Source organism: Sceloporus undulatus, chromosome 6 (assembly GCF_019175285.1).
Source record: "Sceloporus undulatus isolate JIND9_A2432 ecotype Alabama chromosome 6, SceUnd_v1.1, whole genome shotgun sequence".
NCBI lineage: Eukaryota > Metazoa > Chordata > Lepidosauria > Squamata > Phrynosomatidae > Sceloporus > Sceloporus undulatus.
This window is the reverse complement of record NC_056527.1, coordinates 108,776,330-108,801,194: the sequence shown is the minus strand read 5'-3', so window position 1 is coordinate 108,801,194 and position 24,865 is coordinate 108,776,330. Positions and strand designations below refer to the sequence as shown.

The 24,865-nt window shown below is 41.8% G+C and overlaps 2 protein-coding genes across 2 annotated transcripts in view; both read left to right on the top strand.

The window, feature by feature from the left end:
* The window catches only part of BICDL2 (BICD family like cargo adaptor 2), a 23,347-nt gene extending 18,600 nt beyond the window's left edge, over positions 1-4,747 (top strand). Inside the window, exons 8-9 of the mRNA XM_042471648.1 lie at positions 2,094-2,214; positions 3,708-4,747. Coding sequence (XP_042327582.1) covers positions 2,094-2,214; positions 3,708-3,884 — 298 coding nt within the window. The 3' untranslated portion in view covers positions 3,885-4,747. The remainder of the gene's footprint in view (positions 1-2,093; positions 2,215-3,707) is intronic.
* Positions 4,748-14,580: 9,833 nt separating this feature from the next.
* Positions 14,581-24,865, top strand: part of LOC121932770 (ras-related protein Rab-35-like) — a 15,735-nt gene continuing 5,450 nt past the window's right edge. Inside the window, exons 1-3 of the mRNA XM_042471739.1 lie at positions 14,581-14,946; positions 15,063-15,164; positions 24,430-24,480. Of these exons, the coding sequence (XP_042327673.1) occupies positions 15,110-15,164; positions 24,430-24,480 (106 nt within the window). The 5' untranslated portion in view covers positions 14,581-14,946; positions 15,063-15,109. The remainder of the gene's footprint in view (positions 14,947-15,062; positions 15,165-24,429; positions 24,481-24,865) is intronic.

Here is a 24,865-nt window from a genome sequence, read left to right as displayed (position 1 = left end):
TGACACAACCCAAATTCCCTTACAGTATTTTTAGGGGAGATTGAAAAGGATGGACAAATTGACTTTCAGGAAATACAGTGGACCTTTGGTATCTGCTGGGGTTTGGTTCCAGGACCCACCATGGATACCAAAATCCATGGATGCTCATGTCCCAGTATATAGAACAGGGTAGTTAAATGGTAAGATTTCCTTTTTGGAATTTATATATTTTTAAACTATTTTCAAGCTGTGGATGCTTCAATCCATGAGCAAAAAAATCCACAGATGTGGAGGTCCGACTGTAGTTTCTGGCAGCCATTAATGACAAACCCCTGTGCGCTACACAATATGTACAAGGAAGAATGTTCTTCACTGTTAAGCCATAAAAGAGTGACATCTTCAGGTCTTAATGGAACCTGCATGTAACTTCTGTCAATAATGTTGTGGCACAGCATCATCCAAAATCCACAAATAGTGATGGCTTTATTGGGCCAAGCAAAATGAACATTATACATGCTGCAAGTGTTCAAAGCTCCACTGGCTTCTTCATCAGACAAAGGTATTAAAAATGGTACAGGAGGGGGGGAAATGACAATGTTACTCATACCCCTGCATTTGATCAAGATGTTTTAGCTGTAGTCCTTAGGTCAGATGGTATGGAAGGGTGGGCCTTTCCTCCTTCTAGTCATGTGGGTGCTGGCATCACTCTTTTGTCGATGATGGATGATGCTGTACTTTGTTATATGGCCAACATGTTTACTCCTGGATATGCCAATAATGTTGTTGTGTGCCTTCAAGTTGTTTCTAATTTATGGTGACCTTATCATGGGATTTTCTTGGCAAGTTTCTTGAGAGGGGGTTTGCCATTGTCACCCTCTCAGGCTGAGAGTGTGTGACTTCCCCAAGGTCACCCAGTGGGTTTCATGGCTGAGCTGGGAATCGAACCCGGCTCTCCAGAGTCACAGTCCAACACTCAAACCACTGCACCATGCTGACTCTCTCTGTAAACGTAATGCAAGGGTTAGAGAGGCAACACAGCATAGCAGTTTGAGGACTGGAGTAAGACTCAGGAGACCATGGTTCGAATCCGCACTCAGCCATGGAAACCCACTGGGTGACTGTGGCAAGTCACTTTCCCTCAGCCTCAGAGAATGACAATGGCAACCCTCTTCTGAACAAATTTGCCAACAAAACTCTGTGATATGGTCCGCCATAAGTTGGAAACGACTTGAAGGCACACAACAACAACAATATAGAGATAAGCAGATGGAAGATGGCAGATCTGTTGATAGATCTTTGAATAATTTGCATAACAAAGTTAAGATTTGCAGCCTGTTCAAGTCTAACACATATTTTAACATATGCTGGGACAGACGTACTCAGCTCCTTCTTGGAAAATGGCTACAGTAGATCATTTGGAGGATGTCTGCCAGAGTTTTCAATTTTTTTAACAACAATAGTAACAGAATTATTCTTCTCAAATAAGTAAGGTCATGCCTGCCAACTATCCCAGTTTGGCAGGAACAGTCCCAATTAATGTGAGTCATCTTATTCTCCCCCCAGCAGATTTTAAACTGTGCCAGTTTCATTTTCCTCCTTTGTCCTCAGCTAACTCAAGTAGTTGAAAGCTGGGTTTAAAATGCCAAAGTAGTTTGCAGTCAGTTAACTCTGCAGGATGGACAAAATAGTAGGTTCAGACAAAAGCAAACTGCTGCAGACACTCTTAGCTTATCTGTGCTTCCTCATTAATACCTTCTACCATCTTGACTGCCCTCTGATGTTACCTGAAATTTGTTCCAATTTTCATCTGTGAAATGTTGGAGGGCATGTAAGATAACTGAGGTTATTTCCCATCGGTGAAACCAAGATAATATTTGTGTATGGAAGATTGGACATACTATGGATTCCATTTCACCCTAGTACTTAAAACCAATTATTGAGCTCAGAGTACTTTGATTTTAAGTCTGGGCCTCTAGTAGCGGTGTTTGTTTGGTGGATCTTTCGTTCTAGTTATAAAACGAGGCAGATCCTCATCCCTGTTGTAAAGAGTTTGACTTAAAAATGTATATGTGTTTGTATTGCTTACTTTTCTTTGCGTTTCCTTTTCCTACTAGGAAAGGCGAGATTGAGCTGGAAATGGCAAAAGTCTCTCTGGAACGAGATTCCTTGAGCCAGCAGTTGCTGCGTGTCATACGCCAAAAGATGGCACTTTCCCAGGAGCTGGAGGCTTGGCAAGTAAGTAAACATCAGAAAATATTTCCTGAGATTTTATCCAGAACCTTTAAATTTACTACGGTAGTTGCTCCTTCTAGTTTTGAATCTTGCAAAGGCAGGGAACCAAACTATGCTCCACAAAACGTTTCAACAGTAACAATGCAATTTTCTGAAATCCCAAATGGCCAGGAAAATGCAGCTTTGGCTCACGGTCTTGTTTAATAAATTCCAGCTTCAGGCACTGACACAGCCGGAATGAGCGTGAGAAATTTTGATCCCATCACTGCATTCATAATTTGTTCCAAGGCCATTTTGGAGATTCATTCCAGTTCTGAAGAAGGAACTAAAATGGAAAGGGAACCCTGACAGAATAATAAAGAAGAGGAGGCATGGCAGCTGAAGGAAAAACAAGATTGCAAAGTCAAGGGCTGAAAATCAAGGGCCAAGATCCAATGATATACTTTGCTGTCCAATGCCAGAAGATGTTATTTTTTTTCCTTGCAGTTCTCTCAGCAAAGCTTGGAAAAGTTGCTTTTGGAGAGGCGTCTACAACTCCCCAGTTGGCTGGAGCATTTTGGGAGTTGTAGTACCTCAAAAAGAACTTTTCTTATCTATGTCTCTCTAAAGCATCAAAACTCAGTTCCAGAGGGTTTCCCAGTCCACTGGAGTTGATTTTTAAAGTGCACAAGAAGGTGACAAGGGGTCAAGAGATCACTGATTTTGGTGGAATCCACGGAATCCTCCAAAAATTATCCAGGTGAATCCTGACCAAGCAAGATACAAGACAAATTGCTAAAGAGAGAAGGGTGCAAGGAATGAATGTGAAACAGAAAAAATAGGGGGAGGGGGACAATTGGAGGTGGCAGAAGAAAAGGAAAATGAGAAATGGTTGATCTAAATAATCAGCACTACAGCAAAAAAAATCAAAAAATAAAAAAAAATCAGTGCTTAAGAAGAAATATCCCTCTCCATTTCACCATGTTGCCCATTGTATGTGACATTGACATGGGGTGGCAAATATATCAACATTGATATTTGTGATCACTGGACTTTATCACATGGGGGAAAAGAGGGGTAGTATTTTTCCTACCTCAAAGTCTCTAGAATAAGGACAGAAAGCATAACTTTCACTCTAATACACCTTTTTTGATGCTGCTACCATATGATCAGCAATGAAGTCAACTCAGAGTGAGAGCAATTTTTATTGTTTACCGTACTCTGGAATCTTGTGGGTTAAAAGAATATAGTACTCACTATTATAGCCAGGACCCAGAGAAACATGGTTGCTGCTACTCCCTGGATCACAAAACAAGTGCAATGGGACTGGTGAAACCTTTCAACAACCCTCCCACCACCACCACCACCACCTTCATTTCAAACAAACCAAACAAGTTCTGCACAGAACTTTTGACTTGGCTCTGGATACAATGAAGAGGGAGGGTTTCCTAGAAATATTGGATTCCATTTCCTGTAAAAGAGCATGGTGTTTATTTCTACTTTCTTCTTGCACGCAGGATGATATTCAGTACATCATCCACCAACAGCTGCTCCAGAAGCATCAGGAACAAGAGGCCCATCCGGCCACGCCACCTCCTAAGACCCCAACACAAGGCAAGAACCCTCCTTTATTTCGACGTGGTACCAGCACTCCCAATGGCACTGGCTTCTTCTCCCTTTTCCGGAAAAACTGAGGGGGTCTGGAAGCGTGGGCAAGCTTCTATAATGGCTGAAGGCAGGAAAAATGGTGGAGGGAATATGAAACGCCAGTACTGTACAAAGGCAAAGGCTGGACCAGATGATGGGAGATGTAGCCGTGCCAGTGAGGTGAAGCTTGAGGGTGCAGAAGAGGGCTGAAATGGGTCCTGTCTCTTTTATTTAGCAGTTTGTCAGCTAACTCTAGTCCAAAGGAATTGCACTATTCTCCATATTTGGGTCATATTACAGCCATGTGTCAAAAGTGTGTAGGGCATCTAGACAGGTAGGAAGCAGGACTATGCTGGTAGCCACAATGCAACATAATATGCCAGATCTTATCCCACTTTGGATACCTAGTGTTGGCCAGTGGCCTCTACATCAATGGAGCAATGAATCTGCTCAGAGCTTCATCCCAGACTTTAAAGAAACTATCCAAGGGGCTATTCTCTATATACAGTTTGGACTAAAACCTGGAGCAGATTCACTCCCTCCTGATGTGGAAGCTATCACTGCAGATATCCATACATTAGGCATGCTTGGTTGATAATCAGCATCTACAAATGATTATTATCATTTATTTATAAAGCACTATCAAGTTACATTAACATCCAAAATCCACAAATTGTAAAGGAAACCATCTATAAAGGAAAACCATGTATGGGGAAACCCAAGCACCATGTAAATTGATAAAAAACATATCCAGGAGTAGAAGTGTTGACCTTATTTATTTTATTTTATTTTATTTTTATTCCGCCTTTCTCCCAAAATGGGACCCAAGGCAGCTAACATACATGAAACACAACAGTTATAACTGTACAATTAAAATTGTAAAAATATAAAAAATTACAAATATAAAATTTAAAACATACAAAGTTAAAATTAAAAATGCAAGACCATCCCTTTCATCTCATACAGCAAAGTACAATAATATTCAAAATCCACAAAACACTGATACCTTTATTGGACCAACCAAAATGCACAATATACATGTTGCAAGCTTTCAAACTCTATTGGCTTTGTCATCAGGCAAAGTTGTTGAGGAAAAGTGAGGATGACAAAATGAGGCCCTTCCTCTTGCCTACATGAATACCCTTCTACATCTGAACTGAGGACAACTATCACAACATCTTGTTATGTCTAACATTGTCACCTTTTTCTTTCTTTCTTTCTCCTTTTGCCTGGTGAAGAAGCCTGTGGAGCTTTGAAAGCTTGCAACATGTATATTGTGCATTATGGTTGTTCCAATAAAGGTATCACTGTTCTGTGGATTTCAGATTTTGTACTTTGCTATATGGCCAACATGGCTGCCCCGGGATATATTTTCATCAATTTACATGGTGCTTTATAGGTACAACAATCAAAAACAGTGGGTCCTCCTACCAGAGGCACACAATCTAAAGCATGGGTTTCCTTTACGGTCATGCTCAGTGAGTTGCAGCTACCCTGGGTAAGAGTTAACATTTATTTTTTGGACTGTAACTCACAGGATTCCTCAGAATTCTGGAGTTGTGGGCCAGAAAAAGGTATTTTTTGCAAAGTCTGCCTAGTCATAGGATTCAGAAGTTAGGGAGGGGTTACATTTTCCAGAGAGAGTGAGCCTGGACCTCCAATGTGCATCTGTTCTACATACATATAAATACTGTAGAGCTTAAGATTCATAGCATTTCACAGTAAGATGGATACCATGGGTCAGTTGCTCAGCTCCAGTTTGAACCACAAAAAGTCACATCTAAATGATGACAGAGTGGATAAAAACCGCAGCAAGTAGCTAGTGGGATAACTTTCATGTGTAGGGTGATACCAGATATTCTGAGCTTCTCAACATTTAAATGAAGTACTTTATTTTGGTCTTCTTCTTCTTTTTAATACTTCTAGCCTTCCAAAACCAGTTGGCCAGTCTGTGTTCCAAGTTCTAAAGTTGTCCCGTCACGCTGACCAGTCAGTGGTATGATTCTACTAGGTGGATTTGTCTAAAATTTTCTACATCTGTGTCATCCAAATTTTGACTGAATGAGCCTGAACTTTAGGTACTGATCTTTTATTCCCTTGTAAATTAAAAGTTCTGGACTACAGCATAACATCTTCCTCCTTAGGAAATGGGAAGAATGTACACTGAATTCTTAGAACCTGGAACTACTGTCAAAGTATCTGTCTGGGAACAGAAGAGTCCCACATTATTTGGAGACTTGCATGTACGTTCTTAGACTGCACTTTTCATTATATCAGCACTTTATTCCTCATATACTCTTGTGTATCTTTTCCCCCTTTTAAACTTCCTTTAAACCTTCCTAGGCTGCATCCACACTGCAGTTTGACACCACTTTAACTGCCATGATCCTTGGATATGTAGTTTTTGTGAGACATTTAGCCTCCTCTTTCAGAGAGCTCTGGTGCCTCAACAAACTGGAATTCTATAGCATTGAGCTATGGCAGTTAAAGAGGTGTCAGGCTGGATTATTTCTGCAGTGCGGATGCAGCTCCAATGAATTTAGCTAGTATTACAGAATTGAATAAGAAGCAGCAAATAAGAGAGTCTGAATAACTTCCACTGGTATCTTGGTTGTCAATGTGGGCAATGTCAATAGGAGTGTGGAAGCATTTAAATGAAAAAGGATTAAGATTTTGCAAATCCACCCCCTCCCCCACTCAGACTTTGTATGCTATTACTACTAATATACGATTAGTATACTATTACTACTAATAATCTCCCTTAAGTAGGTGGCAGTATGACTACCTAGAATATAATTTATATTTCCCACTTAGAACAGATTTGTTGTTCATTTTTTAAAAAAGTGTGACAGGTAATGTGTAAATTTTGAAAATCAGCATTTTTGTTATGTGCCTTCCAGTCATTTCCAACTTATGGAGACTGAGGGATTTTCTCAGCATGATTTGTTCAGAGGAAGGTTGCCATTGCCTTCCTCTGAGGCTGAGAAAGTGTGACCTGTGTGAGGTCACCTCCATGGATTTCTATAGCAGAATAGGAATTCAGACCCTGGTCTCCCGGCATCCTAGTCCAAGACCCAAACCATTGTACCATGTTGGCTCTGAAAAATAAAATAAAATAAAAGTTTCAGCATACCAACTAAGCCATGATTATGTCATATGAACACCAGCAGAGGGTAGTGATGTTCATTCTTCTCTTCCCTTCTTTCTCTTTTTATTCCATACCTACACTTTATATAGTTCCCCTCTTCTTTCTCACACAAACACATAAAGCAGATGCTCTTTTGCAAGTGTAATTTCTCAGCTGTTTACAAAATTGAAAACTTTTTAAAAACTAATATCAAAACTGAGATTATAAATCCAAATAAAGGTTTATTTATCTATGAAGAAGAAAAATTTATATTGTTATGGAATATTTTTGTTGTATATTTGTTCATAAAGCTTTATTATATTCTGTTTATTAAATAAAAGAGTATCATTCGTATATGTCATGCATCTCTGTCATTCTTGTCTGGAAGTACGTTCTTTGGACAACTTGGGCTGCATCTGCACTGTAGAAATAATACAGTTTGACAGCACTCTAGCTGCTATGGCTCCATCCTATGGAATCCTGACATTTGTAGCTTGTTGTGGCACCAGTGCTCTCTGACAGAAAAGGCTAAGCAGTTCACAAAACTAAATAGCTTACAAAAGTACAAAACCCAGAACTCCATAGTATTGAACCATGGCAATTAAAGTGGTGCCAAACTGCATTAATTCTGCAGTGTAGATGCAGCCATAATCAATCTCAGGCTGCATCTGCACTGCAGAAATAATGCAATTTGATACTACTTTAATTGCCATGGCAACGCTATGGAACCTGAGATTTGTACTCTGCTGTGGCAGCAGAGCTCTTTGACAAAAAGGGCCAGATACCTCCCAGAACTACAAATACCAGAATCGCACAGCATTGAGCCATGGCCATTAAAGTGGTATCAAACTGCATTATTTTTGCAGCCTGGATGCAGCTTCAAAGGTGCTACAAGACCCCAGAGCTTGGTGGAAATTACCTTTTTGGATGACAACAGCTAGCACAGATGGGAGCCCCAGATAAAGGCACCCTTGGTTTAGGAACTAAGGCTACGCTGCAACTTTTTGTTTCAAACTCCCCACTTGTTCCTTCTCAAATCCAAATTAGAGAACTGAGCTAGAATGAGGCTTCTCTTTTAATAGGGAAGAGCTGCTGTTCCTTTTAGAAAACATACCTGCAGTTGTTGCAGTCCAAACTGATGGGAGCCAATCTGATCATAGTTTTGTTTAACTTTTAATTTGACCTCAAGGGCGGCTATTCATGGGCTGTTGAATTTGAATTCACTTAAACCAACAGATTTAAGCAATGCTAAGACAGCCAGTGTGGCGTAATGGTTTGAGTGTTGGACAACGACTTTGGAAACCAGGATTAGATTCCCAGCTCGGCCATCAAACCCACTGGGTGATTTTGGCAAGTCACACTCTCTCAGCCTCAGAGGATGGCAATGGCAAATCCGCTCTGAACAAATCTTGCCCAGAAAACCCCATTAGTGACTTGCCTTAGAGCCACCATAAGTCGGAAATGCCTTGAATGCATGCAACATACACAAACCAATAGTAGTTTAGTTTATTGCCTAGTCCAAAGACCACTGCAAGCAAAACATCCAAGATTTCATACAATTACAGTTACAGAATCAACATTAGAATTAACTAAATAAAATACATATCTAAGCTTAAGATACGTGTCTTGCATTATAAAACAGACTGCATTGTAATAACAAAGAAAGAGAACTTATCAGCTGTTGGTGTTATAAAAAAAAGCATTTTATACATTCATATCGTCAGGTTTCTATGTCAGTTAAGATGGTCTCTAAGAACTTTTCTCTATACTTGGTAGCCTTTGCTGCAAACACAGCTACCCTTTGGATCACATATTGATTTGTTGATTGTAATCAGTAACTACTGTATATACTCATGTATAAGTCTAGAAATTTAGGTTAAAAAATTGACCCAAAAAACCTGAGTGGACATCCATAGCTCAATGTAAGTATTATACTTTAAATCATATATATATATTTATTAATGGCAAGAAATTAATCTGCCTTGGAAGTACTGTCCTCCTACTCTCTTATCTATCCATCCTTTAGTATGAGTGCAAATAGTTATGGCTGCTGGAATTTTGTAAGTTCTTTGGCATTGTTTCCCTTTGCTTCATCCTTTACATCCTTCATTACATGCCCCTAAGTTTTACTCTCAACTTATCCATGGGTCATACCAAAATCCAAAATTTTGCCCCCGATACCTGCCCTCGACTTATACATGAGGTCGACGTATAGTCGAGTATATACGATAAGTTTATCTTTCACACCCCAATATTTAATTTTCAAGGCACTAAGTAACACACAAACCAATAGGAGCAAAGATCTTTTCTCCCACTTTTGGAGAGACGGTGCCCGCTTGTTGTAGCAAAGAGTACTTTTTAGTTTTTCTCTTGGGTGTATCTATTCCACACCAGCTGTGCCCATCTGGGTGGCATTTTTCTCTACCCGCAAGTGGGCCTAACAAGAGAACAATGCAAGTATTTCTTATAGCACCGAGGGGGTGGCCGGAGTTGGCATCTCAACCCTCCAGAGTGGAATGTGGAACGGACAGATGGACAAAATAAACACAGAGGGTGCCACTGCCAAACTCTTCCAGCCTCTCCTCTCCAAGCTGTGGTTTGAATTTCGCGATGGGCTGAAGCTGTCGAAAGAGAGGCCAAGAGATTTCCTAAGTCCTTGGAGAGGGGAGTAGCACTTAATGAGTAAAATTACAAACAGCTGGCAGCCAGATGTCCTCTTCCAAGCCTCTGTCTCTGCCTTCAAAGTCAGAGAGAAGGGGCACTCATCTCCATCCACACTTCTATTGAGAAATTCAAGTTGGAGTTCCATCACCCCAAGAGTTGTACCTGTTGAATTTCTAGAAACACACACACACAAAACCTCCTCTGGGGTGTAATGTGCCTGTGTGCGCCTTGCCTTCAAATCATTTCGGACTTATGGCAAGCCTGAGGCGACCCTATCATAGGGTTTTCCTGATCATATTTGTTGGGAGGAGGGTTGTCCTTGCCTTCCCCTGAGGCTGAGAGAGTGTGGCTTGCTAAGGCCACCCAGTGGGTTTTATGGCTGAGCTGGGAATTGAATGCTGGTCTCCAGAGTTGTACAGTGGGCCCTTGGTATCCACTGGCATTTGGTTCCAGGACTTCCTGTGGATACCAAAATCCGTGGATGCTCAAGTCCCATTTGTATACAATGTGGCAAAATCAAGGTTTGCTTTTTACCAGTACAGTACATATCTTTGGAATACTTTCAATCTGTGGATACAGAAGGCCAACTGTGATCCAACACTCAAAACACTACGCCAAGCTGGCTCTCTTTGGGGTGTGATATTTATACAGAATAAGACAGAAATAAACCCCAGAAACATAAAGTTGACTACACTTCTTTTGCAGTTAATAGCCAATTATGAGTTTTCTATAGCATTATTATTTCAAATTTCACCTTGCTGCAACAAAACCATACAAGTTCTGTGAAAACCAATGTTCTAAGGAATTTTAAATCACTGAAAACTTTCTTCATCTCTGAAAAATGTGTTTGGGATTTTGAATCAAGGTGATATAGTGATATTACTTATGAGAAAGAACACTGGTGCTACACTGTAATACCACACTATTATTCCACTTTAAGTGCTAAGGCTGCCTTCTGTGGAATCCCGGGATTTATAGGTTGTTGTTGTTGTTGTTGTTGTTGTGTGCCTTCAAGTCCTTTCTGACTTATGGTGGGGTTTTCTTGGCAAGATTTATTCAAATAAGTTTTGCCATGGCCTCCCCCTGAGGTTGAGAGAGAGTGACATGCCTAAGGTCAGCGATTGGGTTTCATGGGTGAGCTGGGTCTTGAACCCTGGTCCCCAGGGTCATAGTGTCAAACCACTATGACACATATGTCTCTCTGATTTGTAGTTTAGAGAAAGGCATTTAGAATCGTCAACCAGAGAGCTCTTAGGCCTCACTAAACCATTGTTCTTGTAGTTGTGTGCCTTCAAGTCATTTCTCCCCTCAGGGTCTCTATAAATCAGAAATGACTTGAAGACACACAGTGTTAAAGACCTTGAAAAACTACAGATCCCAAGATTCCTTGGAATGGAACTACAGCCCTTAACGGCAGGTGCCAAACGGTATTATTTCCACTCTTAAGGAAGATCCTATCATGGGTTTTTCTTGGCATGAGTTGTTCAGAGGAAGTGTAAGATTTACAGAAATAGAATCATAGAGTTGGAAGAGACCGCAAGGGCCATCCAGTCCAATCCCATTCTGCCATGCAGGAAATCCAAATCAAAGCATCCCCGACAGATGGCCATCCAGCCTCTGCTTAAAGACCTCCAAGGAAGGAGACTCCACTACGTTCCGATGGAGTGTCTTCCACTGTCGAACAGCCCTTACTGTCAGGAAGTTCCTCCTAATGTTGAGGTGGAATCTCTTTTCCTGGAGCTTGCATCCATTGTTCCAGGTCCTGTTCTCTGGAGCAGCAGAAAACAAGCTTGCCCCCTCCTCAACATGACATCCCTTCAAATATCCTCAACATCCTTTTTAAATTGTGGTGCCCAGAACTGGACACAATATTCCAGGTGAGGCTGACCAAAGCAGAATATAGTGGCACTATTACTTCTCTTGATCTAGACACTATACTTTTATTGATGCAGCCTAAAATCGCATTGGCCTTTTTAGCTGCCGCATCGTACTGTTGACTCATGTTCAATTTGTGGTCTACTTGGACTCCTAGATCCCTTTCACATGGATAAGTCACTCATTCAGCCAATTGACCCCCATCCTATATCTGTGCTTTTCATTTTTCCGCCCCAAGTGCAGTACCTTACATTTCTCCGTGTTGAATTTCATTTTGTTAGCTTTGGCCCAGTTTTCTAGTCTATTCAGGTCATTTTGAATTTTGATCCTGTCCTCTGGGGTATTTGCTACTCCTCCTAATTTGGTGTCATCTGCAAATTTGATAAGCATGCCCCCAATTTTGTCCTCCAAGCCATTGATAAAGATGTTGAATAACACTGGGCCCAGGACAGAGCCCTGTGGGACCCCACTGGTCACTTCTCTCCAGAACGAACAAGAACCATTGTTGAGCACCCTTTGGGTTTGGCCAGTCAACCAATTACAAATCCATGTAACAGTTGCCTTGTCTAGCTCACATTTCACTAGCTTGTTTGCAAGAATGTCATGGGGAACTTTGTCAAAGGCCTTGTCAGGCCATTGGAATCCTGGTCCTCAGAGTCAGTTCAGTGTTCAAACCACTGTGCCACACACACTGGCTCTCTTAGGCCTCACTGAACTACAAACCCCAGAATGCAACAGGAGGCAGCCAGAAAAGTAAAAGGGGAATAGCAGCACTATAAGAGTGTAGGTCAGTAATCTACAGGTCCAAATCACACTGCAGAAATAATCCAGTTTGAGACTGCTTTAACTTTTCTGGCTCAGTGCAAGGGAATCCTGGGAATGATAGTTTATTGTGGCCCCAGAGCTGTCTGGCAGAGAAGGCTAAATATCTCTCACAGAATTAATTCCCAGAATTCCCTAGCATTGATCCAAAACACACTGCATAGACAAACCAGTTTGAAACCGCTTTAACTGTCCTGCCTCAATGGTAGGGAATTCTGGGAAATGCAGTTTTGTGAGGCATTTAGCCTTCTCTGTCAGAGTTTTTTGGTGCCACAGTAAACAATTCCCAGGGTTCCCTAGCATTGAACCAGGGCAGTCCAAAGCAGTCTGAAACTGGGTTATTTCCCCACTTTGTTTTGGATCAAAGGAGGCTAAATCTCTCACAAAACTACAGTCAGCCCTTCTTATACACGGATTTCTTATACACGGATTCAAGCATCCGCGGTTTGAAAATGTTCAAAAAAAAGTATAAATTTCAAGTATCAGACCATGATTTTCCATTTATTATAAGGGACACCATTTTGCTATGTCATTCTATTTAACGGGACTTGAGCATCCATGGATTTTGTTATACACCGGGGATCTTGGAACCAAATCCCAGCGTATAACAAGGGCCCACTCTACTATTCCCAGGATTCCCTAGGATTGAGCCTGGGGCAGTCCAAAGCAGTCTCAAACTGGATTGTTTCTCCAGTGTGTTTTGGACCAAAGTCACACAAAACTACAGTTCCCAGAATTCCCTGGCATTGACCCAGGGCAGTCAAAAGTAACCTCAAACTGAATTATTTCCCCAGACTGTTTTGGACCAAAGGAGGCTAAATGTCTCACAAAACTACAATTCCCAGAATTCCCAAGCATTGAGGCAGTGTGTTTTGGACCCTAGTCTCATTCCTCCCCCTCACAAGTCCCGCCCTTCTTTAGTCTCATCCTGTTTAAGTCCCACTCGCCAAGCCCCGCCCATTCTCTGTTCTCCCCACTCCCAAGCCCCGCCCCGTCTTCTATTACCACGCCCACGAGACCCCGCCCCTCAAGAGCCAAGCCCCTCCCTCCCTCTCTCCAGCTGCTTGGAATCCTCCTCTTCGCACTTCGGCGTTCCATCTTCAGCCGGAGCAAAGGCGGTGGCTGCGGGAGTCAGGAAGGAAGAGGAGCAGATCCAGGCAGGCGATCCACCGATCCCTGCGACTAGATCCCTGGTCACCTGATCCCAGCCCTGCCCAGCCCAGCGTCCGGCAGGGAGAGAAGACGAGGAATCCGCGTGGCCTGGCTGCTTAGGCTCCCCTTCCTTTTGCAATGCATCCAGGAGCAGCTCCTCCTTAGAAGCCTTGAAGAATCCCTTCCTCTCTCTTCCTTCCCCAGTTCTTAAACTCCCTTTTGCTCCCTGGAGACAACCCTATTCCAAGCCATCCACTTCCTCTCTTCCTTCCTTCCCTCCCTTCTCCTTCTTCCTCTTCTTCTTGAGAAGGGAACTCCCTCCTTTGCTGACCTCTCTCCTCACTTCCTTTCCCTTTCCCATTTGTTCTGCTTAATTCCCTTTCCTTTCCCCCATTAAGAGAAAAATCTTCTCTCTAGAGCCTCTTCCACCATTGAGGATGAATGCCAACTTCTGCTCCTTGGCATCACTTTGAAATATATCTATATACTTATACCTATAGATCTAGATATATAGCCAAGTTGGGTTTTTTTGTGGAAGGAAGCTGAAATTCCCTTCTCTAGGTATTTTTCTTCTCTTGAAAATCATTTTTTTTTGTCTGTAAAATATATATATATATATATATATATATATATATAAAATTATAGTTTAGTTTTGGTCACCTACTGGATTTTATTTTGTTATATTTAACCGTTTGGAAGGCGCCTCTTCTATTCTGGATCCTCTTCCACCATTGAGAATACATGCCAACTTCTGATACTTGATGTCTCTTTAAAATCTATCTCTATCTCTCTATATATTTGAAGCCAGGTTGGTTTTTTGGAAGGAAACTAAAACCCCAGACTCCTTTTTTCTTCCCGAGTATTTTTCTTCTTTGGGATTTTCTTTTATTTTGGTGGCCTGTAATATTCTCAGAATATATAGATGTATATATATATATAGGGATTTTGGTTCCTTCTCTCTTCGATGACTGGCTGCTTTTTAAAGAACTCTTTGCAAGAGTTCTGGAGTCCTTTTTCGTAACCCCAGTCTGGAACTATTGTTTTTTTGGAAATTGCAAAGGCTCCTGGGCACCGCCACCCAATTTCTAAATTTTTTGACAGACCCTTTGGAAAAGCCTTGCTTCTCCTTACAAGCCACTAAATGGTGTTCATTTCCTGTGGGGCTTTGTTTTTCTTTTTCCTTTTCCCTTCCCTTCAGAGAAAGAGCCAAGAGTTGGATAAACTCTACTTTGGCCTGGTAGGCCTGAAGAAGACACTTTTGCAGGAGGAAAAGACAGGAAAACCCTAACCATTGGACATACTTTCTGCACATTTACTGATATAGGAAGAGACTTGCTTGAAAGCAAAGGAAGGAGAAGTGAACATCTCGACTACCCCAAAGACTGAAAACTTCCACATTCCTGAAGATACCCATCTGAGAACTTCTTTGGTTGAACTCGAACCCTGGACCTCCTCCTATCTTGATGTGGGTAAGACTGGCACGCTTGAGGTCATGCCCCACTTAGCTGCCATGGGGCTTTGCGGCTGAGCAGGTTTCCCACTGGAAAGTGTGGGGGTTTCAGTGGAGAATCCCTGCTTTTGGCAGGAAGGACCGTGACCGAAGGAAGGAGGTGGTGTTGCCCCGGCACATGAATGGCTGCCAAGGATTATGACCACTTGTTCAAACTACTCATCATTGGGGACTCGGGTAAGGACAAGGTCTTCTCATGGCACCCCTCTTTCAGTCACACTTTTGTCTTAATGCATTTATGAGTCACAGGTCATGAGTCTGTTTCTTGCTAAGAGAGAACGTATTAATAAAACCCGGGAATAATCAAAGCCACAAAAGTCAAAGTTGCAAATGCGGAGAGAAGTGTCTAGATCATATGTTTTGGATATTGACATGGAATTTATTTGGATGGTTGGTATCTTGTGCATTTTGCCTCTGAAGAAGACCCAAAACAGTTGTACAAGTTCAGGGAAGGACCAAGCAGTTGCATATGATTTACAGTCTGCCAATCCTTAGTAATTCTTTGTTGGGCTTTTGCATAAGTTCTTTGTTATTGTTGGATTGGTCATCACTCTTACAACAACTGCTTAGTCCTACAGCTGGAGTTTTCTTGTTGTTGTGTTGCTGTTATATGCTTCCAAGTCATTTTTGAATTATGGTGACCCTAAGAGGTGCATCTATCATGGGGTTTCTTTGGCAAGATTTGGTTACAGGAGGCTTGCCATTGCCTTCCACTGAGGCTGAGAGCATGTGACCACCCACAGTTACCCATGGCATTTCTGGGCCAAGCTGGGAATCAAACCCTGGTCTCTAAAATTGAAGTCCAGCACTCAAACTACTGCACCACACTGCTCTCTGCTAAGAACTATAAGCCATCACAGTTCAATGTAAAGGTAAAATACAAACCAACAAACTACACTAACAGTAATGAATTTAAACTAGAATGCAGGTAACAAACAAGTACAGTACAGGTAACAAGCAAGTGATGCAAATTCAAAAAATATAAAATCTTCTTTAATATAAATTAAATTGAAAGCCCCCAGATCAGGTGCCATGTATCTTCGTCACCTCTGTGTAATTCTGATAAATGATTTTGATGCCTAAATTTGCAGCCAAGGCAAATTTTGCAACCATAGTGGAGATACATGAATTGTTTGTCTAGGGGCCATATAGAGAGGGCAACACAAAAGATGGCATTTACTATTGCCTTTATACATCACCTTTTTCTGCTGTCTCATTCTACTCTTCCCCTCCCATTCTTCAAACAGTTTTGCTCTTTTTCTCTCTCTCTCTCTCTTTCTATATGTATGTGTGTGTGTGTGTGTGTGTGCGCGCACACACACACATATATGCATGATCCTAATCTGCTCTTGTTTTCCTTTTACACTATACAGTACAGTATATTCTTCCTGTAATTCTCTCTTTTATCTGTTCATCATGTTTGTCTTCCTTCCTTCCACCTCTCTTCCCTCCTTCAGTGTTTCTTGTTGTTGTTGTGCCCTTTAAGTCATTTTTAACTTAAGGCCTGTCACAGGGTTTTCTGGGGCTGAGAGTATGTGACACTCCCAAGGTAACCCAATGGTTTACCATGGCCTGATGAGGATTCAAACCCTGGTTTCCCAGTCCTAGTCCAACGCTCAAACCACTACACAACACTGGCTTTCGCGGTGCATCTCTTACTCTCTTCTAATCATTAAACTATTTTTTCATATTTAAATCTCTTTCTTGGTTGTTCTTTTTCTGCTTTTTAAACCTCCCTGCTCCAATTTCTTGCGTCTTTGGTAAATTTCAGTGCAAAGCACAACTTTGGAAGGAACAGGTAGAACTGGCAGGTCTCTTTTACCTTTCAATTCTCCCTCCTTTTCTTCATCTTCATTCTATTATTTAACCCCACACTTTGTAATCGTTTCAGCATAATCTCAGTCCTACAAAGGGGGGAGAATTCAAAGACATAGCCATGTCAGTCTGGAAAATCGGTATGCAAAGGGCTCTTGTTGCACAGCGGTTCCCAAACTTCAGTCCTCCAGATGTGTGGGACATCAACTCCCAGAAGCCCCAGCTAAGTTGTCCAGCTCTCAGGAATTCTGGAAGCTGAAGTCCCAAAACATTTGGAGGACTAAAGTTTGGGAATCACTGTGTTGCAAGGCTGCCTCTGCACTGCAGAGATAATCCAGTTTGACACTACTTTAACTGCCATGGCTCAATGCTATGGAATTCTGGTGCCCAGAATTCCATAGCATTGAGCCATGGCAGTTAAAGTGGTATAAAACCGGATTATTTCTGCAGTGCAGAGGCAGCCTATCTGAAAGAAAGAAGCTAGTAGCCTGAGCTTTTGTAGACTTGAGCTCAAGCTGCCAGCATTTTTATTTCAGTTAGTCTCAAGAGGTGCAACAAGGTCCCTTTGCATACTCAATCCTAAGGAGTTATTTTATGAATGATTGCTGAACATGTTGAATTGTGGCTCTTACGTAAGCCTACAGCTATGGTTTTTCCACAACTCTCAGTTACGCCAGCTTGTAAGGTTCCCAGCAGCCTTTGGGCCTAGTTGCCCCAACCTGTGAAGGCTCCCACCTCAGAAAATCCCAGGTAGCTTTTAGGGTTGGAAAGCAATATTTATAATCTCACTTAAGCTGCAGCTCTGTACTCTGAGGCAAGATGAATTTAGACTAAAGCCTTTTGAGAACAATGCTTCGCAAAACAGCATTTAAAACGCCTCCTGTAATGGCCTTTGACAAGTCCCTCCTGGATATGTCATTTAATACCTTACGGTACAGGTTCATTCATACCTGGCCCTTTATGTTTTTAAGGCTCTGGTCAGAGAGGCTAGATAGAAGGATACAAAGACTTTAAGGCTGCATCTATCCTGGAGACCTAATGCAGTTTGACACCGCTTTAACTGCCATGGCTCAGTGCTATGGAATTCTGGGATTTGTACAGTTTGCCTTGCATATCCATGGCTTTCTTGTCCATGGATTCAACCAGAACTGGGGAGGGCTAATTATATCAATAAACTACAGTTGTTTTTAGTGCCTCTTCTCAGACACAAAGTGTCTCCTGAGAAGCTGGCTGCAATTACAAGTCCAAGAAGCAAGAGGTGTGTGTCTGTGTGTTTGCACACAAAAAATGCACCCTGCTCTTTGGGGTTTAAAGACAAAAATCCCAACACTCTCAAGGGAAGTGAAAGAAAAAAGGTAGAGGAAGGAAACCAACTTGCAAAGAGTGGAGTTTGCAGACATTTATTTATCTGGTTTGGAGGCTAAGGGTGCATCCACACTGCAGGAATCATCTGATTTGAGACCATTTAATGTGGCACCTCTGGCTCCAAAAACAACACCTCTGGTGCCACAACCAACTACAATTCCCAGAATTCCATAGCATTGAGCCATGGCAGTTTAAATGGTGCCAAAGCAGATGATTGCTGCAGTGTGGATGCAGCCATAGTTCATCTTCAGTTGTTGACCATCTTGGCTGGGAATGGAAATAATGGTGACTCCCGGCATGCCTTGTTCTTCTGCCTAGAGCCAAGGGTGCCCTTCCTGTTGCGCCAGGAGTCATAGGGCAAACGATAGCTGGCGCACTCTGTGAAGGAAAGAGGGAGGAGAGGGGGAAAGCGGTCTTCCTGCAGCTGCTCAATTCGATGGCTGGGGCCAAGCTCCTCTTCCTCTTACTGTGTTGTGCTTCTCTGTGCGAGAGTGTGTGTGCGCGCACTTGTATGCACAACCTCCCAGTGGCTCTTGTTCTTTTTACCGGCCGCAGAGTTTCCAGTAATCTTCCTCTTTCTGAGCTCATTTCCCCCTCTTCTCTTCAGGCTACTCACAATCCTGGTGGATTGCATGGTTCACACCCATGGCATAAAGGGCATTAAACTGGAGGAGAAAGCAGAAAGGTCCAAATATTTCTACTGCCAATCCTTGGCAGTAGAAACCTTTGATTTGCATCTTCCTGCTTTCTCTTGTAGTTTGATGCTTTTTATAGGTGTGAATCATGCAATCCACCTGGTGCTTTGGACTTTAACTCCCATCTAAGGCTGCCAGCTTTTCAAATAAGAGAGTGGAAATTCATAAATGTAGGGTAATTTAAGTTTCCAAGGGCTTCAGCCTTTGATAAGGGAACAAAAATATTAAATATCAAAAATGTCAAAGCCAAACTTATTAGGGGCTAGCTTTAAATTAACAGGGTAGCAGAAATGTGCCTTGGTCTAACCATGCTTCTCTAAGAACTGAAATTGACTTCAAAAACGACAGAAGTAGCTTGTAATTTAAAACAAAGCTTTACTAATGGCTTTAATCTATATTTACATAAAAGGCTGTATCCTAATCTATATCCTAATCTAGCTAATCTAGCCTTTTATGTTCAGGTTGAGTAGAAATATTAATCTCACCATCTTTTCCAAAGAAAGGTGAGAGAGGAGGAAGGACCAAAAGTTCAGTTGAAAATCTTGAGAGAGAACGTCTGTCTCAAAGGGGGAATGACCTAAATCACATGGATAGTTTGAATGAGAGAGAGTGGTTTGCATGCAGGAAATCCCTATCTATCTAAGAAGGGGGAAAGAGAATGCAAAAATCTTCCAACAATAATGCATGGTGTTGACAGTCAGGAAGTGGCTATTAATGCATTCTTTATTGTTGCTGTCTATGTGAGGCCCTTTATGACAATCCCTGTTTAGTTTCTTTTTTCCGGCATGTATCAACTATCCTAAATCCCATTTTAATAATATCAATTATCAAAAAATGCATGACAACTACAGTCGGCCCTCCATAACCACGGATTCCCCCCCCCCCAATAGATTCAAACATCCGCAGCTCGAAAATATTTTTAAGCAATTCCCAAAAGCAAACCTTTATTTAGTTATTTTATTTTGCTATGACAAATGTATTTAATGGGACTTGAGCATCCATAGACTTTTGCATCCACGCATACTAAAGTCCACTGTATGATTAAAATTCAGAGGAAACTGTATCTCAAATTTGGTTAGATTGCAGAACATCTATTTTGCTAGTCCCCAAAACACTTCAAAATACGGGATTTTTGGTATTAGTTCAGTTTCTGTATGGGACTCGCTTGCTGGTCCTCAAAAAAAAAAAAAAGGGGGGGGGGGATATTAGCCAGTGCAACAAACGGGGAAGAATGCTGGGAGTTGCAGTTCAAAAACAACTGGAGCACTTTTACCATCGCCATCCTTGCTTTTACACATGTACAGTTCCAAACTGGATGTGAATAGAGCAGGAGTTTTAAATAAATCAAATTAAAAGAGGTTGAAGCAGCAGCAGGATTTTTTTGCTGAGATCACACAGGCCATCAGAGCTACTAATTTTTGCATCCAGCAGCATGCTTATATGCTTATATGTTTATATGCTTTTATGCTTTGCAGATGAAAGGAATTTCTTAGTTCCCTGCCCCAATTGTAAGAGTGCTTATAATTTGCAGTGGAAACGTGGACTGGGAAAGGCAGGCTTTCATTCAGCCAGTCACGTTTGGTGAAGTAATTTCTCCCTGCCTCCTCATCTCTGTCCCTTCAATCCAAGGCTCTCCTCCTTTTAATTTTACAACCCTTTTCAGTTTAGACAAAGAATGCAATAGTGGTGGAACTGAATGGGACTATAAGTTATTAGACAGAGGGGTGTTGGTGGTTTTCCCTCTCCTTCCAGATACATTTTGGACCCCAGTTAAAAATGTCAGAAGCTCTAGAGGCTGCATCTACACTGGAGAATTAATGCAGTTTGACACTGCTTTAACTGCCATGACTCAATGCTATGGAATTATGGAATTTGTAGTTTTGTAGACTGTTTAGTCTTCTCTATCAGAGAGCTCTGATGCCATGCAAAACTATAAATACCAGGATTCCTTAGGATGGAGCCATGGCAGTTAAAGTAGTGTCAAACTGCATTAATTTTGCAGTTTGATAGCAGCTTCTAGGATTTCTAGGTCTGTGGAACCAACCCAGTGATGTATTGAAGCATTTGAGTGGACTTCAGAACCTCACTAAACCACCTGCAATGTTCTGGGGATTGGAAAGCAGAGATTTAGGTCAGGAGGGGTGCAGTGTATTGCTTAGGCCTTGGATATTTCAGTTCATGGCACAGAGGTTTCAGGGCATCAAGAACTTGCGCTGCCAGGAATCAGGCAGATGGGCTTTTTGGAAAATTTGGACTCAGAATTTTTTTTAGAAAACATTCTGGGAAATCTTGTTGAGTCCAAATTTTCCAGAAACCCCATACTACTGATTCATGGCAGTAGAGTGCTTTTTGGAAAAAATTTCCCCCAGTGTCCTAAGATGGCACTAATTTTTCTGGTGCTCTGAATTGGCATTGAAATTGACTGGCATTTGACTGTAGCACATTTTGTATGTTTAGTTAAAAATGAGATAGAGCAAGGGAAGTCACCAGACAATGCTGGATCTATGCCCTGGACCGTAAACTCTATCACAGGGACTCTGATTATGAAGGGCTTTTAAGTATGTATACCACGTTAGTCTTATACTTTTTCTTCCACCATAGCACCTCTTAGTGAAAAACAGCATGATGTGGTGGTTTGAGTTTTGGACTAGGTCTCTGAGACCAGGCTGGTTGTTTCAATCCATGCTTGACAGTGGAAACCTATTGGGCAAGTCACACTCTCTCAGCCTCAGAGGAAGGCAGTGGCAAACCTTCTTGCCAAGAAAAGAGTGTGATGGTTGCTCTAAGTCAAAAGTTACATAGTGCCTCCTCGATCTGACATATTTTAGTACTTCAGCTTGCCATAATCAAGTCTGGTCACTGGAAAATAATGTAACTAACCAATTTGAATGGTAATGGCCATTTGTTATAATTACTTATTTACTTACTTTATCAATCAATGCATTGCAAAAGAATTCAGCACAGAGAAATATATTGGTGGCTTATGCTTTGGTCGTCACCTATAAAGCCCAGGAATCCTTGGTTAATAAACCAGAATGTGAACTAGCTATGTGCTCATGCGTGCAACCCATATGCTCCTGCTTTGCTCCTCCTTTTGTGTAAAAAAGGTAAACAAGCCAAGATGGGACGATCTTTACACGTCGTTCCAAACCTAGGATCAAGTATAAGTGCATTCACACAAGCAAGGGTTTGGGCTTAAAATGTTATTTTTTTGGATCTATACCTCTGAGAACAAAGACATGAAAATATTTCCACCACCTCCCCAATCTATAATTATCTCTGATGCAGGTATGGCCAAAATGGTGCTATTGAGGCATAAGAGGGAGGTATCAAAAACCAAATATTTGCAGAAGTAGCTCCCTTGCCTCATTAGGAGAAAGGAAAGAAAGGGAGGAAATTAACAATAATAAAGTACTATATTTTCTGGTGTATAAGACTACTTTTTAACCCAGGAAAATCTTCTCAAAAGTTGGGGGTCATCTTATACGCCGGGTGTCATCTTATAGGGCAGGTGCTGAAACTTCTGAGCCGGACTGGAGAATCTGCGATCGCCGCATATGGTGGGTGGAGCTCAAAAACGGCCGCAGCTCCATCTCCACTGTATGCGGCGACTGTATGAAAGCAGCTACCACTCTGATAGTCTTGGAGACAGGGAGGGCTGACCAGGCAGGGGAAGAGCTGACCAATCCAAACAGGCTTTGTATACAACAAGGTTTCCTGCTAAGTACCTGTGTGTCATTTGAATTAAAATTACCATATTGAAATCAAATCTGATTTTAAAATTTTTTTATTCGGTGTGCGTTGGAAGGGGGTAGTCTTATACAGTGAGTATATCCCAAACTTTATATTTTAACTAGAAAAGTTGGGGGTCGTCTTATACGCCCAGTCGTCTTATACACTGCAAAATATGGTAGTCCAGTGCTGACTGAGTATGCTGAAAGGCCATCGGATGTTGTGTTGGAAGGAAGAATTAAAACCAGAAAGACACTTTTGGACTTCAACTTCCAGAATCCCCCAGCCAGCATGGTTAGCTGGAAGATTCTGGAAGTTGAAGTCCAAAAGTAATTTTCCTGTTCTGGAAGGTGACATTCAAAAGTAATGTCTGTTAATGTCATCACAGTGTTCTTTAGGTGATGTGGAGGCTATTTAACAATGTAAATTGATCTATCCTTTTAAGCTGTTTTAAACCATTGACTTGTTTTAATATGTTTTTATACCATTTAAGTGGTTTCATTTTGTCAGTCTGCAATTGTTTCAAATGGTGGATACTGATTTATTCTGTTCTACCCAGAAAACCTATACTAATATTTTAACAGTAAATAAAAATAATGCCTTTGCATTCTGTGAGGGAAATCCTGGATGTCTGCCTCAAAGTTCTGCTCCAATGGTACCACTGTGGTTAACTGGGCTGCCAGATTGTAAACTGGAGAGGGCTCCCATACCTTTAATGGTATCTCCAACTGAACATCTGATGGCCTTTCAGCATACTCAGTCATCACTGGGATACTCTATTATTAAGTTCCTTCCTTTCTCTACCATCTCCTAATGGAGGTTATTGTAGAGCTGTTGAAGGTCCAGAAGCCCTTTCAGTTTTCCATCTGGCAACCCTGGGTCTGCTTCACAATTTTGGAGAAAGTTGAGCGTTACATGTTGCGCGCCTTGGTACGTGCGTGTGTTTTAAAACAGCAAGGCAGGATATGAATTCACTTGACTTCCCAGCACCCAGCCAAGAAAGGTACATGTGGCGCATTCTTTCGTATTTGCTCTGCTGTGGAGATTCAGCTTTGGCTTGTGTCCCACTGCAGCTGCAAAGCCACCAGGTCTAAAGGCTGCAGTGAGGCTGGTGTGTGTTTGTGTGTGTGTGTGTGTGTGTATGTAGGCTTGGAAATGGGACAAGCTCTCAGCCATATTCACAGGAAAAGCTCATTGTGGACAAGCAGTGGGCTTGATAAACTGGGAGGACAAGACCCTCTTCCCAGGGTTATGTCAACAGGTGATATCACCCAAAGGTGGACAAAGTTTGGGTCATGTGGATAGCTGTTGATGGGCTCCCACCCTGTTATGTGAGCTGGTTGTTTTATGTGCCATAGTGTGCACATGACTGCAGCTCTTGGAAGGGACTTGATTTCTGATTTACTTCCTGCATATATCCCAGTCCTATTTATAAGCATAGTTATGGTTTTGTTGATGAGTCAACATAAAGGGAGCACTGTCTTCTTCTCTGCATCCCATCGTCTCCCTGCCACCCTTCAAGATAGCCTTCAGTGAAGTCATGTGAGGTAATCCACAATCCTCAAAGTCTCCCCATAAGCCTTTGCAAGCCTCCCTTGCCACTCTTTCTCTTTCCCTGAATGGGACACAATAGCTTTGGAAGGGAGTGGCTGTCTTGAGTAAATACACTGGGACGGGCAGGCGTATTTGCTTTGGGTGGGGAGCTTGAAGCTTTTTCTGAGATGATTGGGTTCTCATCCGTGGCTATTAAAAATGAATGGGTGGAGGGCAGGATGATAAGGAGTGTGTGGTATCCAAATTTGTATGACCCTGTTCTTTCTCTTTTTCCCCCCCAGGGGTTGGGAAAAGTAGCCTCTTACTCCGCTTTGCAGACAATACCTTTTCCGGTAAGTATCTTCTCTCTTCTATCTTTTAGCCTTCTAGATAATCTGAGGTTCTTTGCTCTTACTCATTCCAAGCATGCTGCAACTTTACTGCAGCACGGTCTGCTTAGAGCATCCGGAGCCAATGCAAACAGTTGCTTGCCACAGAGTTTTTGGAAACAATTCTAGGATAATCATACAGAGGAGTAGAGGAAAAATAACTTAATTTGTGTAGTGCTCTCCTGTTCATTATGGCTACAGAATGACCAGAGAGCCTGATCCACTCAAAATAAATTGTGTTTGCTTTGCTGACAAAGCTACAGCCGAACCTTTGACAGCTGCAGATTGAGTCGCCTTTTAAAATGTTGCAACATGAACTGTTCTTATAACAAATTTTTCCTCCCCTCCC